This window comes from Panthera onca, chromosome B3, assembly GCF_046562875.1.
Source record: "Panthera onca isolate mPanOnc1 chromosome B3, mPanOnc1 haplotype 2, whole genome shotgun sequence".
Classification (NCBI taxonomy): domain Eukaryota; kingdom Metazoa; phylum Chordata; class Mammalia; order Carnivora; family Felidae; genus Panthera; species Panthera onca.
In genome coordinates this window covers 136,589,345-136,607,259 of record NC_138344.1, presented here as the reverse complement: position 1 = coordinate 136,607,259, position 17,915 = coordinate 136,589,345, and the positions used below count along the sequence as shown (strand labels likewise).

General features: G+C 57.1%; 1 protein-coding gene across 2 annotated transcripts; it reads right to left on the bottom strand.

Moving 5' to 3' along the window:
* Positions 1-1,370: 1,370 nt before the first annotated feature.
* On the bottom strand, positions 1,371-11,686 carry SERPINA5 (serpin family A member 5). Of its 2 annotated transcripts, none has more exons than XM_060620667.3 (5): positions 11,567-11,686; positions 5,140-5,772; positions 3,537-3,807; positions 3,027-3,174; positions 1,371-2,461 (listed from the first exon to the last, which is right to left on the bottom strand). In XM_060620667.3, the coding sequence occupies exons 1-5, from the start codon at positions 11,574-11,576 to the stop codon at positions 2,273-2,275; spliced, it is 1,251 nt and encodes a 416-aa protein (XP_060476650.1). In that variant the 5' UTR covers positions 11,577-11,686; the 3' UTR covers positions 1,371-2,272. The 2 variants fall into 2 exon arrangements, with proteins under 2 accessions (XP_060476650.1, XP_060476651.1); XM_060620668.3 differs by having other exon boundaries at positions 5,140-5,760; positions 11,567-11,680.
* Between the last annotated feature and the right edge of the window lie 6,229 nt (positions 11,687-17,915).

Here is a 17,915-nt window from a genome sequence, read left to right as displayed (position 1 = left end):
AGGAGGAGGTTAGTACACCGCGAGGGAGGACCATGTGAGGGCACAAAGAGAGGAGGCCATCTGCGAGCCCAGCCAAGGAGAGGGGCCTCAGGAGGAACCCGGATCTCAGACTCCAGCCTCCAGGACTGTGAGAACATTAATTTCTGCTGTTAAGCTGCCCTGGTCGTGGTACTTCGTTACGACGGCCCTGGCAGCCTAACACAGTGGCTAAGAAAGAGGGTCCCGAGGAGGACGGTCATGCCTGCATGTGAGGTCCCGCAGACCCATTCATCCCCTTAGTTCACCAGACAGGATGGACGAGGCCAAGAGAAGAAAGGGCTGGCGGGGCTCCGGGGGCGCAGGTGTCTGGGTGCGCGCGCGCCCCCTAGAGGGCTAAGTGGGGGCTTGCGCTTACGTGCCGGTGGGAGCCTGAGGGACACAAGGGGTTCAGGGGGCGCTCAGGGTGTGGCCTGGGTATTCATACGACCCTGAAATCGGAACGAGAGAGAACAGACACCAGCCTGGTGGTCCGGGTCCCTGGGGCCCGACCGCAAGCGCCTGCACTGGTGGCGACTGAAGTCCCGCGGTTCCCACACTCTGCAGCTCGCTCAACGCCATTCCCCAGCCCTTCCCTCTGCTGGAGTCCCACCCCTGCGCCCAGCCTGCCGTGTGTTGCAGACCTACTTACTCCTCCAGACCAGCTCTGCACCACCTGTTCGGAGAGAGCTTTCCTGACCTCCCCCCGCCCCGCCCCCTTCCTCTGTCTCTCTCTGTCTCTCAGTTGCCGTACCATTTGTTCAACGATCCCAGGATCGCGAGACAATGGAGTTACGTGGCCCGCAATGACGGTCAGCGGGGAGCTTCAGCAGTGACAGGCAGCGGCCCCGGAGCCCATCCCAACCTCGCACACAGTACCTGTTTGGTGGCCATGTGCCCAGTGACCTTTAGACAACGCTGGACCTTGGCCTTACACTCATCAGCCAGGCAGGGCCTACCCCTGACCTTGGACTGGCAGGGCAGGCAGTGAGAGAAACGTCTGCCGGGGCAGAAAATGCATTTTGCAAGGGAAAGGCACACAGGAGTGGGCGTGACCCCACGAGGAGGCCCAATCCTAAAGCGCTGTCCTGAGTTCGAAACACAGAGGCAGGTGAGCGCTCTGGGGCCAGCCGCAGCCATCTGTCCTGCCATAAGCCAACACCTGCGCCATCCAGGTCCCAGAGCCTGAGCCTCTCACCGTCCTGGGTCTCGGGGCAAACCCTTATGTCCTGTCTGCGAAATGGGTGCCCTGATACGCTGTGCAGGGCTGTCAAGGGATTCAGGAGCTCACAGATGCAAAGTGTCCCCGGGGGCTAGTGTCTCCATTCCCAGAGTTACTTCCGTCGGACATCCAGTGTTTGCAAAATGCTTTATTGTTATTTCTGACCCTAAAACGCACTGTCAGTCACCAGTATCTTCTCCCTCTAGTATTTGCAACAGGCCTCCATCCTCCCGCCCCCAGTCGACTCCAGGAGGTTGTGACTGAAGCCACAGGATGGTTTGGTGCTGTGATGGGCCATTTCCACCCTGCGGTCCACTGGCTTTTCTTCAATGACAAGTAGCACTTGAATGTATGAAAATCCACCGTGACTGGCACGGAACACCCCAGCCTCCTTATACGATGTCAAGGAGCCTTCAGCCCTTGAGCTGACCCTGCGTTGTGTTTATGGGGGAAATAGAGGCCCAGAGAGGGACACTATTAGCCTTATGTCCCACAGCTGGTTAGCTGGGACAGAAGCCCCATTCCGGACTCCCATTTCAGTGTTCTCTCCAGCAGATAAATGCAACCACGCACGGGAAGCATGATGGATTTTAAACCGGGATGAGTTGATAGCCCGTATTACTAGCAGGTGGAGGACCGGGCTTGGAAATACGTTTCTTGGTAGAGATGTGAACCGCAGCAATCCCACAGAGCTTTGCAGCACCGGGCTGGGCGTCAGGTGCCTGGGCTGTGGGCGCCTCTGTATCGCTAACATGCTGTGTGACCTTGGGCAAGTCAACCAACCTCTCTGGGCCTCAGTGCTAGACTCCGCTGATGAAGGGCGAGGGCAAGACCGAACGTTCTTCTTCAAGGCACCCCCACGCCTTGCGGTTGTGTGAGAAGAAGCAAATCATCAGTGTATCAGTGCTATTACGTGTAAAAACTTCAGTAGTCAAGGAAACGAAACCCGTGTGAATCAACTCCCAGCGGATAGATGCCACAGAGCCTTCACCTGCCACTACGGAGGCCTGTGGCCTTTCAGGGGAAACACCCACCTCAGGGGTGGGCCACTTTGCCAAGGAAGAGAATGTTTGTGAAGTTCTCTACAATGAGCATGATAAAGGGCCTGTTGAGGATGACCCTGGGAGGGCTAACTGGGGCCGACCTGAACATGAAGACCGTCTCTGTGGCTGCAGCCGCTTTGGTCCCCGACTCGTCCACCTCCACCACGGCCTTGTGCACCATCTGCAGAGGAGACATCGGGTGTCACCGAGCCACCGGGGCTGGAAGATACCATCACGGGAGCCCACAGAGCTTCTGCCTGTGGGGTCACCGTCAAAGTCTCCATGCGGCTGCGCCCCAAAGCAGGCAGCACACGGGACGATTGTGTGGCTAGGATCTGTGCCTGGAGGTGACTGCACATGGGCCTCCCATTGAATGCTCATGGCACCTCCCAGCAGGGATGTGATTGGGCCTCCAATTTTATATAGAGAAAAGAGGCTCAGAGAGGTCACGCAATTGTTGGAAGTCACACAGCTAGTGAGTAAAGGAGGTAGCACCTAATTCTTAGTTTTGATGGCTTCCCTGGGGGGCTCCTTCCCCTAAGACACATTGCAAACAGGGTAAGACACAAATGGTACCCTTGCTTCTTGAGGGAAGAGAGGAGAGTGAAAGAGAGAGGGAAAATATGGAATGGAATGGAATGGGAGGGGTGGAGTGGAGTAGAAAGGAATAGAATAGAATAGAATAGAATAGAATAGAATAGAACAGAAATCTCTGAAAGCAGGGGCTCAGGAGCTTCGGAGCTCACCTCAGACACCTGGATGTTGGAGTGGTTGGTGATGCCAGTCAGGTCAGCATGGGAGGTGAAGACGTCATTGATGCCCAGCTTGGGGAGGACTTTCTCCAGCTGGTAGGAGCCCTCGATGGAGAGCTTGGGAAGGTAGAGCTCAAGCTGCCTGGAAAGAGGAGAGGAACTTTCTTAGACTCTTCCAGAGCATCGGCTCACTGAGCTCACATCCCCGCTATCTCCCCTCAGCTTCATAATGACCCTTCAGCCCCCCATCTAGAGCCCCCCCCCACTCTGCACTGGGACCTGGGATGCCCCCAGAGTTCCCCGCCCACTCCGATGGCACCCTCGGGACACTGGGCGTCCGGCCCTGCTCCCTCCAGCTGGGCCAGGGCCCCGGAGGCTTGGACTTCACGTGGTTTCCCTGGGCTTGGAGGCAGCCCCTGGGCTGGGAGGAGTCCTTCCCACTCCCCCCCGTGTCTCTGTGGCCATGTGCAGGGTCAGGCTGGCCCCACGTCATCTGAGGAATACCTCTTTGTGGACATCTTGAGCCACGTCCTCAATGTCTTCTCATTCAGTCCATTCTCCAGCCGCCCCATCCTGCCCTGGCTGGGGAGAACGAACAGGGCGGTGGCATCCCCTTGGTAGGGAACCCCCACCACCCGGCAGGAGAGGCTCCGGTCCAGGAAGTAGTAATACAGGTCTTTGTGCTTCATCATGGGCACCTGCACCACCGTCTCCGAAGTCACGTGGAAGTCCTGCTTATGAGTGTTTTTGTGGTCGAAGCTCGTCTCCCACTTAGCTAAATATTAACATGGAAAAAAGGGACCAATTCTCAGCCACAGATGAAAAGCCCAGAGACAGCAAACGCCTCCCTCAAACAGACCTCACCCTCCCCGGCGAAGCCTCCTCGGTGGCGGTGACCGCCGAACCCTGGGGAAAGAAAGGCTCGCCTTTCTAGAACTTTGGAGACATGCCTGAACTCTCTGTGGGGCTTTTCCTCCTGCGTGTGCAGAGCCAGGAGGCTGGTTTCCATGTCTTCGGAGGCCCTTAACCGCTAAGGTTGTTTGTTTGATTCTCTGATGTTACTCGAGGTCAAACATCCAAGGGAAGAGGGTAAAAAATATGGACGTCTGAAAAAGCGACACTCTATCTGGCTGAGTTATTCCGTTCTCCGCTCTTTTCCCATTTGTGGATTTTGATCTAAGTGTGGGAGGGAGGTTTGTAAGGTTCCTGGAAATACATGATTCTTCCTACTGAGAAGCCTTCAGGTAGAGTTACTGCTCTGTCTGATTCCTGCACTCTTGCATCAACGGGATATAAGTAATTGTTTCCATCTTCTTCATAGTCATCAAATACGGAACCCACCCCAGTGCCCCACTCGGCTTCTGTCACACCTGTCCCCTGCAGCCTGGTGTCATAGAGAGAGCCCTGCACTAGGGGACAAGAAATCTTGGAATCCCAGCTGGGTGTTCGCCATCCGTGCTCATCGGAAGAGGGGAGGTGTTTAACAGGTTAACTAGTTTCCTCTTTCCTCTCTCCCTCCCCTCCCCTCCTCTACCCACTCCTGCCTTCCCACCCTCAGCCAGGCCCCATACAGGCACCGAGGGGCTCAGCGTATAGAAGGAGAAGCAGACGTGAGCACCGAGTGGGGGAGGGGTGTCCCTGAGAAATGTCAGGGAGGGACCAGCTGTTATGGAAGCGGGGAGAAGACTCTCCAAAGGGACAGGTGCTTGTTGACAGATTTCTCTGGCCGAGGGAATGGCCCCGAGGAAGACGCTCCCCAAGGGAAGGTATTCCAGGCCCCCGCAAGACCCACGGTCCTGCCCTCAATAGCAGTACGGTGGCCATGGCGATCTCATGCTTTAGAACCAGTGTGGATGCTAGGGACCGGGGCCCATGGACAGGACCCAGCACTTCCTCAGTGGAGGAAACAGCGGCCTGGTGTCACTGACATCACCTTACACCATAAAAAGATGCTTGGCTTCCCCTCTCCTGCTTGTTGGCCTCACTCTGTCAACAGGCGCCAGAAGGGACTAAATCTACGCCCACTCCTGTATGTGTGGGAACAGGGTGCTCTCTTGACCAAAGCAGCAGAAAAGAGAGAGTTCAGGCTCGAGCGCAGGGGTCTTACCTTTAAAGAAAATGTAATTCACCATAACCATGACCTCAGTGCTATCCAGGTCCTTAACTAAGTCCACAATCTTGCCTTCAGTTTGTTTTGCCACGTAGTCGTTGATCTGCTTCTGGGCCCCCGCGGGGTCCCCAAAGTGCGCGGGGAAAGTGTCTGCCAGGTACAGTGTCCTCGCGGCACTCAGGAAGGTGTCCTGGACGGGCACCGTGGGGCTGATGAACAGAGCATTGCCAAGGTTCAGCCGGAGGCCCTTTCTGGGCCGGGCAAGCTCCCCCAGCAGCTGGCGGAAGGAGTTGTGGAGCCCCTGCTCTGAGCCCATCTGGGGACCGAGGCCCAGGCCTTCTAGAATCTGTGCCTTCGTGTTGGACCGGGCCCCCAGGGACAGCATGGCCAGGGACACGGAGATGCTTAGAGGGGAGAAGAAGATGTTCTGGTCGGGGGCAGCTGTAGCCAAGGCCCTATAGAGGTCGAAGGCAAAGTCCCCGCTCATGGGGGCCACCGTGCTGACCACGGGTTCCTCCTTGACCCTCTTCTTTGTCTCCCGGGAGCCGTGGCGGTGCAGGGTGGCCCCGGGCGGGCTGAGGAACATCAGGCAGAAGAGGAGGCAGAGCGGCATTGTGGCTGAGTCCCGTCCTGAAAGGGAAAGTGGGAAGGTGTCCTCAGAGAGGAGACTGGGGGGAAGCGGGTAAGGCGGGTACCCCAGAGATGTCACCACCCAGCGCACAGCATCCACGGAGACGACGAGCCCGTGAGGTTGGGAGCGAGGGTTTAAGAAGAGCCACAGGGGCTCGAGGACAGAGACTGAGGGATGTGGGGGCCTCATGGCGGGAGAGGAAGGAGAAGGCGGAGGGTGCAGCCCCGAGGTGGGGGCCGGCCACTGGGGCGAGAATGCTCTCATCCACACCAGGGTGCGCGTTACGGGGGGGGGGGGGGGGGGGATGTGGGCTGGACGGCGCTCCTTGTTCTGCTGATCAGCATCTCTGAGAGGGCCACGGCACGAGACGCCTGCTTCCAAAGTGGCCTGTGACTGTCACTCCAGTCCCCTGGGGGTAGCATTTGCAAGGCCTCATGGTCCTTCCGTAAACTCAGACCAACTACGCCCCACGGACCCCTCAGAACTGTTGGATTTATCCCTGTTCGCTCAGCAAATGGACATCGAACATCATGGCGGGCAGGGGCCAGGCTCCAGAGGCTCATTCGTGACCACGCGGATGCCAATCGGCCCCTTTTCTCCTTCCCCCCCGGGGGCTGCTCTAGGACCCTGCGGCCAACCTTGCTCCTCATCAGAGCCCCTCCCCCGCTCCCTCCACCCCACCCCCCTGTGAGGAAATCCTGCCCTCTTAATGTGAGCACCCAGACTCCCCCCCTATTCTGTGATGGCCGAATTGTGTTCCCCACGCTCCTGGGTTGAGGTCTTAACCCCCAGCACCTCAGGACTTGACTGTATTTGGGGAAAGTGCCTTTAAACAGGTAATTAAGTCAAAATGATGTCTGTGGACGGGCCTTGATCCCATCTGACTGGGGTCCGATGAGAAGAAGAGATGGGAACACAGCTTCACACGCACACGCACGGAGGGAAGGCCGCGGGAGGACACAGGGAGGACACCGCCGTCTGCAAGTCGAGGAGACGGGCCTCAGAAGGAACCGGCCTCTCCGGCACCTTGACCTCAGACTTCGGGCCTCCAGGCAGCGAGACAGGAACCTTCTGTTCTGTGGTGCTTTGTTGTGGCGGCCCGGCCGGCACCTATCTCCTTCCTTCCGTCCCCAGACGAGGACGCCCTCGTTTCTTGTGTCTCCTCCGCCCCCTACGTGGGCCCTGGGGGGTCTTCAGTCCCTCCTCCCCCTTTCCTCCCTCCGGTCCATCTACCTAGACCCCTCCTCTCCAACCAGGAGCGCTTCCTGTGCCCCAGAGGCCTCCCGAAGCCCCCTGTGTTCACAGTCCCCTGCAGCCCAGCCTCCTGGGCTCAAGTCTCAGCCCGGCTGCTTCTTGTGAGTGTGGTTTGGAGCAGGTCACCTACGGCCCCGTGCCACTGTCCCTCACCTGTACAACGGAGGTGATGACGTTACCCGTGTCGGCCGTGGCTGGGGGCTTTAAGGACTCGACATGCCTGAAGTGTCGCAGCAGGGCCCCGCACGGACCTGGTGCAAGCCACCCCCCCCACCAGAGGTCCCCATTTCCTCTGCTGTGCGCGTGGGGTACGCGCTCCCAACGCTCTCGCGCCGGCCTGCCTGACCGCTGACGACAGCCTTCCTCCGGGGTGAGAACTCCCTCCAGCTGGGTCTTCTCCCCCCTCGGACACCATGTCATCAGGTCCCCAGCCTCAGGGCCCTGCCGGAGTCCCGTGACCCACGCAAACCCAACCCCCAAAGGGCCCCAAACATCTGCATTGGACATCGCGTGCAAAGTGGCCCGCTGAGGTGGTGGCCGCGGCGCCAGTCAGCTTGGGCCAGGCGGACCTGGGCGGCCGTTGTCTTTGAGCAAAGCCCAGCGACTCGAGCAGGCCGCGCTCACCAACCCTGGCCTCCAAATTGCCCCTGAGCTCATAAAGGAAGCCCATTTAGAATGTTCCGTCCGCGGAAGCTGCGGCCACCCGGGACCAAAGAGTGCAGCCTTTGGTTCCTCGACCGGCGCCATTCTGCAGATGGGTAATCTGAAGCCCAGAGAGGTTGAGTCACTGGCTGATAGTGGCAAAGCGTGGGCCCAGACCCGGTGCTGATGCTCAAGGCCGATGCTCTAAACCTCCATGCCATTTGGTTTCCCCACATCCCTGGCCCCCCCTTCTGTGTCACAGACTCTCTGTGTCACAGTCCTTGTCTTCCCGGCCTCAGCAGCCACCACAATAGCTGCTAATCTGCAGATAATTAAGAAACAGGGTCCGGGCTTCCCAGGCTGACACTCCCTTACTGTTTACATGCTGAGAATGCCAGTCTTTCAAGGACACGGGTGGTTTAATCTCGGGGCCCTTTAAAACAGTCTGTTCTACAGCACCATATGATCCCTCCTGCAAAGTGTTAGAACCATCATCGTAGCGAGATCCTGGTGGACAAGATACACAGCTCTCCTCCCCCTTATTATCAAAGATTAACCCCGAGCTGATGATCACCCTAAAAGAAAGGCCTTCAAAGAATAGTTGCAGGCACAGAAGGAGTTTCCTGCTTGGATGGGGCCTAGAGGCAGTTGACTCCCGCAGGAGAGTTCTGGCCTCCTGTCCCTCAGCCTGCCTGGTGGCCTTGGGCTAGTCGCATCCCCTCTCTGGGCCTCAGCTTCTTTACAAATAACTCAAGGTCTGTCAGTTACTGTGGCCGGTAAACCTTCTTCCTTCCACTGCCCCCCACAAACACCAGAGGTCTAGGCCTGATGGGCCAGAGCCCACAGAGTCTCCCTGGGGAGTGGGGTCTCTTTGGAGGGGACCCCAGCCTCACTCACTCTCCTCCAGACTGCAGGTGGGGACCTAGAAACCTCTCTCCATTTGGGCCCACTCTTATCTTTTGTTAAAGCCAGTATTTAGAAAGGCCACTCTACAAATATCACTACATTCAACCGTCAACAAAAGTGAACATTATGGGCACCGTTTTACAGATGACTAAACTGAGGCTTAGCAAAATGGAATAGCTCGTGCCAGCCGGTGAGTGATGATGGAACCAGGATTCGAATCCAGATTCCTGTGTCTGTTGGATACACTGCCTCTTGTCTTCCTTTCGTGGCTCTAAGAAGTAACAGCTCTCGTTCCTCTTCCCCTGTAGGTCCTGGTGAGTTTCCCGGGGTCTCTCGCAAGCCGTTCACCTGTATTAACTCATTTCTACGCCTCCACAGCAACACAGAGTCGGTGTCATTCTCATCATTGGTACAGAAGAGGAAACAGAGGGTCAGAGAGATCGCTTCCGAGAAAGTGGAGGCCTCGGGGTGCTCATTTCATGTTTCTTACGTTTAAGCCCAGGCTGTGCCATCCCGCGGCTGGGCCTCTGGTGGAAATGACAGAGTTGACAGAGTTTCATGCCAACCTGGACCCGGGGGTGAGTCTGCTTCGGGTCCTGGGAGCCTGGCTCTTGGGAGACCAGCTCTCAGCCAGGAGACCGGAGCCGGGCCTGGCCAAGCCCCTCCTGATGCCAGTGTTTCTGCAGAAATGCCCCACGGGTCCGAGGGAGGGGGGCAGATCAATCAAGTTCATCTGGCATCCCAGGCCAAAGTGACTTGAGCCGGCTGGTGAGGGCAGGGGGTGGGCGGGTGCTGAGGAAGTCCTCCCATGGAGCCCACCGTCCAGGGATTCGAAATCTGTTACATTTACTCCAAAGGTTAGGCAACAAAGTCCTACCGGGTCAACTTTGGACTCTGCGGTGGGAGGTGTGGCTGAGGAGGTCTGTCCGCTGAAAAGGGAGATGTACGACTGAGAGCCCAGGCAGGGAGGGAAAGACAAAAACCCCAGGCTCCCCTGGATGCTTAAGGACAGGAGAGCTTCCTGGGAGCAGTGACCTAGGGAACTTTCTTCACCTCCCTCCCCATCCCCAGACCACCTGCAAGGCTTGTCGGTTTCTAGCTCCAGAACGGGTCTTCCGCCTGCCTGCCTCTCCCAGTTTTCCCTGCCACGTCCTTATAGAAAACCTGCCGCCTTTCGCCCCGACCACCCCACACCTCCTCCTGCCCCCAGACCCATTCTACACACGGCATCTGAAGGATTCTCCCTCAGTCCCCGACTGGGTCTCAGCGCCCTGCCGCCTAGGAGTGCCATTGCCACCCTCCGTGTGTGGGGCAGGACCTAGCCGATCCGTGCGATCACCACCGGGCCCCGTGTGGTCTGGCTCCGCCCGGCTGTCCCCAGCCTCAGCCTGATCTGCTCTGTCCTTGCTCATGTGTGTCCTCTGGGTACAGTTCTCAGCTCAGCAGACAAGCCCCGTCACAGTCCTGAGCCTTTGCATGCCGTGCTGTCCCCTGGAACCCTCTGTCAGCCTCCCTGACCACGGCCAGCTTCTCCCTGGGCTTCAGGCCCCTGCTTGAATGCCACTTCTGGGTGATGCCGTGGCCTTGCCTGGCCCTTCCTCTGCAGTAGCATTCTCTATCACGGCCCCTCTGTTTCGCTCACTGCTCCATCAGTGATGGAAATGCAACCCCACATCGTGCCTTCTTGTGTCCCGGCCTCTCTCCCCGACTCGAACATGTGCTCCTAACAGGCAGGACCCGCATCGACACCTGCTCTTGCTGTGAGATTTGCAGTCAAGCGATGGTGCTCAGACACCATTGTGGAATGAATGAATGAATGAATGAGTGAAGTCCTTCTCTGTGGCTCAGAGGTTTTAGAGCACACGCTGGACGCGGAGCCGGGCTGAGGCCTCCTGGCCCCAGGGTAACTCTGCCAGGTGACCTTGAACACCTCCCACCCTGCTGTTCACCTTCTGTTTCCTTTTTGTTTTTTTAAGACCATTTTCCTGAGGCGCGACTGCCTTACGAGAAGCCACTCCTATTTACCTTGCACACCTGCGAAACCACCGTCACCACAACCACCACGTCCTGACCCCCCCCCCCCGCCCCGCCCACCACCTTATTCTTCATGCTGTGGCTTCTTGATCAGTGAACGGGGACGTTGGTCAGGGGTGCGTCGTCCCCTTTTATGGTTACATTTCTTGCCAAGGGCCCCGTCCTTAGAAACACTGAAAATCACACTCCTTTTGTGTCTACGTGTTGCCTATTTCACCAACAGCCAAACGGCGTCTGGCCCTCGAGGAGCCACTGTGGTCATTCTGGGAGGCAGCCCTCCGGGCAGGGCGGCCCCAACACGGGGAAACAGGTAAAAGGGTACGTGATCGCTTCTCGTGATTGCTAAAGGTCCGAGATTGCAGGCACAGAAAACAAGAGAGAAAAGCGACGGCCTCCGGGGAAGCCGCCTGTGTGCCACACACTCTGTCCCCACTACGTCATTTCTGAGTTTGTCTGCCTCGGCGCTGTTGGCATTAGAGGCCGGGGTATTCTTTGTCGTGGGGGCTGTCCCGTGCCCTGTAAGGGGTTTAGCAGCGCCCCCGGCCTCTACTCTACTCGCTAGATGCCAACACAGCCCTCTCTCCAGTTGTGCCAACTAAACATGTGTCCAGCTGTTGCCAGACGTGCCCTGGGGATAAAGGCACTCCCGGGTGAAAGCTACCGTATCACTGGGCCCTCACGGTCGCCACGCAGAAGATGTGATCATTTGCATCTCACCCACAAGGAAACTGAAGCGCAGTCAGATTTAGAGTCGTGCCCGAGTTCACACAGCTGGGAGAGGGGCACACAGGCCCTGGCTCCTTCTCCCCCACTGCGGGGAATTTTCCTGTTCACTCTGGGACAGCACCAGAGCTTTGAAGCCCTCCAAATCCCATAACCCCAGCCTCCTGTCCTCGACGTTCCGCGCACACCCTCACGCCCCCGGGCCCTCCGTCTGCCCACGCCATCTGTACTCACCCTGTCCCATGGCCGAGCGTGCACACAGCGCAGGTGACAGTCCCTCACGCTCAGTGTAAAGCAGAGAGCCGATGGGGCAGGAACCAGCATTTGTCGCTGACCACAGTCGGGCTCTGACTCCGCCCCCCCTTGGCCCAGCCCTGTCCTGTCCCGTGAGTATTCTAGCCAACAGGCAGGCTGCAGGGACAGCCACCTGAGCTCTGACCCGGGCTCGCTTCCCCAGCGGCCCCACACAGACCCCCGTTTGCCTGCAGTGGCACCGGGTCCCCAGGGGAGCGACCCGCTGCTGGCATTCCAGACACAGGGAAAGGGACACCCTCTGGCAAACATCCCTTTCTCCGGGCTGATTCCTCTGTCTCCTTAGCTCTACATCGGGGGGAGTGTCGTGTGAGCCTAAGGTCCCCACAGCCCCACGTGCTTGCCGGATTCCTGGGCAGTGCTTACCAGATCCGTTCAACGGTGAGAGTCTGGTGGGACCCAGAGGGGCTGACCGTGTCACAACGGTCCCCTCTCTGCACTAACAACTGCATCGAGGCTCGAAAAGATGAGTGGACTTTTCAGAATCAAGCATCAAATTAGGGACAAAGTGGGACCGAGGGCCCAGGTCGCCAACTTCAAAGTCAGGGCTCTTACAAAAGGGCCGTATCTAGGATTTCCGTGGCCTCGTCTGGACTGCCCTTTTCGACCTTGAAACTGGGGCTCTGAAGCACAGCCCCACCCTTTCAAGAGCATTTCCAAGATGCTGGGGCAGGTGCTGGCTCAACCCTTATTTCATTCCCAAGGTCCCCACGGCTGCGGCTTCCTAATACCGAGGAGTCCCGGGTAGGGCCACGACCCAGAGGTTTTGTGGGTGAGCTGGGGTGTGGAGCTGGCAGAGGAGACGGGGTGGCGGGGGTGGGAGGGGGCAGGTATCGCCTAGGGACGCCATCTTGGTGTTCAGCAAGCAAGGGTCCCTCTACAACCTCTGTGACCAGGAGGGGACTGAGCTCGGCCTCAATCTGGAGATAAACACAGTCACTACCAGACGTCAAGCACTTGTCTTGGGCTCGGCGCCTTCCCCACGTGCAGGAAGGTGGGTACCAGCACCCCCATCAAATCACTGAGGAGACAGAAGCAGAGAGAGGTTAGGCAATCAGCCCACAGGCACACAGCTAAGGAGAAGCGTTAGCAAGGGGGAAGCTTGGTGTCGTCTGTCCCCAGGCCATGTGACCTAGCGAAAGTCTTTCCTTTCATAACCTAGAGATTCCTAAACTATGTTCTGCAGGGTGGGAATCATATGAACACCTGTGCCGGGATGGATACCGTGTCCCGCAAAGACATCCCCGTCCTGATACCCAGGACCTGTGAATGTCGCCTCCTGTGACTAAAGGGACTTTGCAAGTGTGTCCCTAAAGGGACTTTGAAATGGGGGTGGGGTGGGGAGGAGACTGTCACAGATTACCCAGGTGGGCCCTAACTGTAATCACAGGGGTCCTCACAAGGGAAGGCAGTGGGAAACCAGAATCAGAAGGCTGCGACGTGGGGCCATGGGCCAGGGACCCTCAGAAGAAAGCCCTGCTGACTTCTCGATGTTGACCCAGCAAGACCCATTTTGGACTTCGGACCTCCAGAACTGTCAGCGAATAAATGCTTGTCGTTTTAAGCCACTAAATTTGTAATAATTGATTACAGCAGCGACAGGATCCTGGTACAGCCAATACCCCCAAATGGGCTCCAGATGGAAGCATTGGGGACAGATGGGGGTAACCAAGACAGGAAGGACTTCTCCAGCTGTTCATAGACACGTCCCATGTATCGCTTTCTAAGCCTATATTGTAAGGAATCTCTTGAGAATCTGGGGAAAGTCTGTGGCAGCCCCTGACTCTCCTCGCCACTCGGGAAGGGGGCAGAGGCCGGGTAAGTTCCGAAGAGAAAGGTTTGGGGGGCAGGCTGGTCTCAGGGCACGATGCCCTGTGCATTAGCCTGCTAATTAGGCTGCCATAACAAAATACCATAGACTGGGAGCTTCAACGGCAGACATTTATTTTCTCCCTTTTCTGGAGGCTCAAAGTCCAAGATCAAGGTGACATCCCATGTGGTTGCTGGCGAGATCTCCCTTCCTGGCTTGCAAATGGCACCTTCTCACCTTGTGCGCACATGGGCTCTTTGTGCATAAGAGGGAGACAGGCGGTTCTGGTGTCTCTGCCTCTTCTTGTAAGGACATCGTTCCCGTGAGATTAAGACCCAACCTGTATGACCTCATGTAACTTTAATTAACTTCCCTGAAGGCCCCATAGTCACATTGGGGGTTAGGGCTTCAATATGTGAATTTGGGGGGGGGGGCACACTTAAGTTCATAACAGCCACAGTGAGAGGGTAGGAGGGGCCAGTGGCCAGAATATGGGAATTTAAAGAACCGTGGTGGTTGTGATACATTTATTTTTTGATTAACACCAAAAGCGACAGAGAACGCCATCCCCAACAAGTGTGTTTCACGCGGGGCAGAGGTGGGTTCTGCTCGGCCCAGCCCGCTGAGTGTAACAATGTTGAGGAGAAATGCCTTTCAATAAACAGGAGCCTTGGGGCGCCTGGGTGGCTCAGTCAGTTAAGCGGCCGACTTTGGCTCAGGTCACGATCTCACGGCCCGTGGGTTCGGGCCCCGCGTCGGGCTCTGTGCTGATGGCTCAGAGCCTGGAGCCTGCTTCGGATTCTGTGACTCCCTCTCTCTCTTCCCCTCCCTTGCTCACGTTCTGTCTCTCTCTCTGTCTCTCAAAAAATAATAAATAAACATTAAAAAAATAAGAAAAAAATAAACGGGGTCTTTACTGACCTACCCTCCTGGACCCCAACACTGTCAGCCCACTTTACCTGTTCAGGTGACCCACCAGCTCTGGTTATGACTGTGTTCTAGAGGATAGGGGAGGACAGGGTTGAGACAAAAGATGAAATGCGATAATAGTTAAGAGTCGTGGAGTGCCAGAGGTGTGTGCTTTACGTGTAGTAATTCATCCAGTGCTCAAGATGGGCTTCTGCGTTAGGAAATGTCTCCATTATACAGGTAGGGGAACTGAGGCTCAGGATAGCCCATGTCGGGGACGTCTGGCTGGCTCAGTGGGTTAAGTGTCTGACTCTTGATTTTGGCTCAGGTGATGATCTCATGGTTTGTGGGTTCGAGCCCCACATCGGGCTCTGTGCTGACAGCCCAGAGCCTGGAGCCTGCTTCGGATTCTGTGTCTCCCTCTCTCTCTGCCCCTCCCCCGCACTCTCTGTCTCTCTCAAAAATAAATAAACATGTTTTGAAAAATAAAATAAAATAAAATAAAATAAAATAAAATAAAAATGGGAAATGTGGACACAGACACGGCCACAGAGAGAATGCCACAGTTTGCCAGCAAACCACCAGAAGCTAGGAGGGAGGCCCGGAACATTCTCCCGCACGGCCCTCAGAAAAGACAACCCTTCCAACACCTTGATCTCAGACTTTCAGCCTCCGGACTGTGGGATGATACATTTCTGTTGGTTAAACCGCTCAGTGGGCGGTGCTTTGTTATTCCGGCCCCAACAAATGCACACACTCAGTCACGGGTGGCGGTCAGGTTCGAACCCAGGCATTCCGGCTCCAAAGTCTAGGTTTTGTACGTGCGTGTTCTGTGGCCTCTTGATAACTCCTGGAAACACGTGTCCCCGTGCCCTGCTCACTGCAGGTGCTCAGAGCATGGGATCTATTGGCCTTAAATGGCCGCTTCTCAGAAAAGGACTCCCCCGCCTTCCCAGACAGCCAGGGATGGGGCTGGCGCCTTCCTGCCACAGCGGGTCAGAGCCGGGGGTCCCAGGTCTGCATCTTCAGGGGATCCCGTGTCCATTCTCCGCTCTCTGCTGCTACAGCGGCTGTGGGGTCTGTGCCCATTTACGGGTGGGGTGTGGAATCTGAGAGCCAGAGAGGTGACGTCCCCGCCCCACAGCACAGGGCTGGTGGGAAAGCTGGGACCGCACCCCTCCAAGCTCCAGTCCAGATCTCACACGCCTCCTCTGCCCCTGGGGAGATGCCCCAGTTCCCCGGCCAGTGGCCAATCCCCGCCTCGTGACTATTTGTTGAATGACAGAGCGAATAACCAAAAGAACCCATGTTGCATCTCCCAAGGGGTGTCACGAGGGCCACACAAATCAGGGACCCCATAGGAGAGCAGCAAAGGAGACGAGAAGGAGGCCTAGGCACCGCTCTGGGGGCGGAGGGGGGATTAGGTGTCCTGCATGGAGTCTTTTTATGTATCGGTTTAAGGTTCCAAAAGGGCATTTCGAAATCTGAGGAGTTGGAATAATAAATATTTACCCAATCAATTCCAGGGATGTGTCAGGGGGTGGTGATGCAGAGCAAACAGCTCGGGGACCTTGCTCAGGGCACAGCCTTTTTCTTTCATTCATTCATTCATTCGTTCATTCATTCATTCCCCAAATATCATTTGAGCCTCAGCCACATGCCAGACCATACGATCAGCTCTGGGGCCAGGCTCTGGGGTAAGTGCAGGAAATTCAGAATGAACAGGGCCCTGCCTCCAAGATGTTCTGTCTAATCGGGGCCGGGGGAGCAGAGATGAGTCAGCCAACCACATTTGATGGGAGAATGGCCATCTGCCTTGCGGAGGGCGTGAGGCGTTTGTAGGAGGTTCCGGAAGATTCTCAGAGACGAGGGAGGGGGACCTCTGGGCCATGAGGGCCTGCAGGAGCAAAGGCCCAGGGTGCAAGCTATGGACAACCTGGGGAAACGGCAAGTTTCCTTGGCTCAAGTCACTAGGCGCATGAGTGCAGGAGGAGGGACCGAGGCTGGAAAGGCAGAGGGAGGAAGAAGAGCGGGTAGGGGACTTTGAGCCTTAGTTTGCAGGCAATAGGGAGCCACTGAGTGCTCCTGAGTCGGGGAGGGGCGGGCTTCATCAGAATATGGCGGCGTCCCTCTCGAGGCTGATCTGAGGGCGACCGCTCCCCTTCCCTCCCCTTCATCCCACTGAGCCTCCCCCTTCGCACACCACCCAGGGAGCACCGGCCCCAGTAACCCCAGGCCTCGGGCTTCCCTCATCTGAGGGGCTCCAATCCGCCCACCCACCTGCTTCTATAGGGGCAGAGTTGGGAGTGTCAGGCTGGGCCGGGCTTCATTTCTTGCCTGACTATTAAAAAACAGAATTCAACTTCCCGACAGGTGCAAGGGGACATGGGCCAATATCTTTAGTAACATGCGTGCCTTTCAGCCAATCAACCCAAGGGGTGGACGGGAGGGTCTACATTCCTCCCGGCAGTGGGAGGCCCGGGGTCCTGCAGTGTTTCCGGGTCCCTGTCCACGTAGCTCAGGGCTGGTGTGACAGGCACCTCATTTGGGATCTTTCTTTTATCAGGGTTGTCCTGGGGCTGTCCTGTCCAGCCCAGGGCTGTATTTGAGAGGCGAGGGGGAGAGAACCCCAAAGTCTTCTCTTCCCACCCTCTCTCGCTTCCTTTCGCAACGGCTTCCTCCACCATAAAGAGGCGGTCCGTCTCTTGCTCTGAATATTGGTTTCCTGGTTTCCCACAACGAGCCTATTCTGTCCTTGTAGCATTATTTGGGCCAGGGACCACATCATACAAACCCTGCAATGTTGCAGCCCTTGATCAATCATCAGTGCGGGAGGTGGCCCTCAGCCTGTCTCTTCAGTCACCAGTGGCACCCTCCTGCCTCCGACGCACTGGCCAACAAGAATATCCACAGGGCCCTGCCTAGGAAGTGCATCTGCCCCAAATCACTGAGGTTTGGGACCAACACAGCCAGGTTCTGTCGGCCCCCCTTCTCCTGGGGGAGGGAGAGAGGTTGATTCTCTAAGGCTCTGGATGGACCCTGCTCAGAGAATTCAGCCCACACACCACGGATGTCTGAGCTGGACCACCTGGGTCAGCCCGTATTACCCAGCTGGGGAAACTGAGACCCAAGAAAGGAAGCATTTGGCGGAAGCCCTGGAGCACAGCAGTAGGAGACGGAGATATCAACACAGGCGCCCGGGCTCCAATTGCACGCTCTGTCTTCTTCTTCAGTGCATCCGTGACCATGGCCGTTGATCCTGGGGGACTGGCCACATCTCCACAGACAAAGGAGGGGGCAGTGCCTTTTGCCCCCGGGTGGCTACCCGCCTTGCTGGGCTTTCCTCATTAGGTCCCTGTGGCAGCCGCCTCGACTGGTGCTCTCCCGGCCGAGGCCCTCCCGAACCCCCGCTCTGAAACCAGGCGTCCACCCTGCCCAGGACGGCTGGCTGCCCACATTGCTTCTCCCTTGCATACACTGGAACTTGGAACATCTCACTCCCATGTCTGGGACCAGATATGCCAGGGCCATGCAGGGCAGACCCTGAAGGGA

What these genes read in the sequence shown, in the direction of transcription:
- SERPINA5 (XM_060620667.3), bottom strand. An exon ending in GAATTACATTTTCTTTAAAG is followed by an intron (nt 3,808 to 5,139) that starts GTAAGACCCCTG and finishes GTTAATATTTAG; the next exon opens with CTAAGTGGGAGACGAGCTTC. An exon ending in CCAACATCCAGGTGTCTGAG is followed by an intron (nt 2,462 to 3,026) that starts GTGAGCTCCGAA and finishes TCTCCTCTGCAG; the next exon opens with ATGGTGCACAAGGCCGTGGT.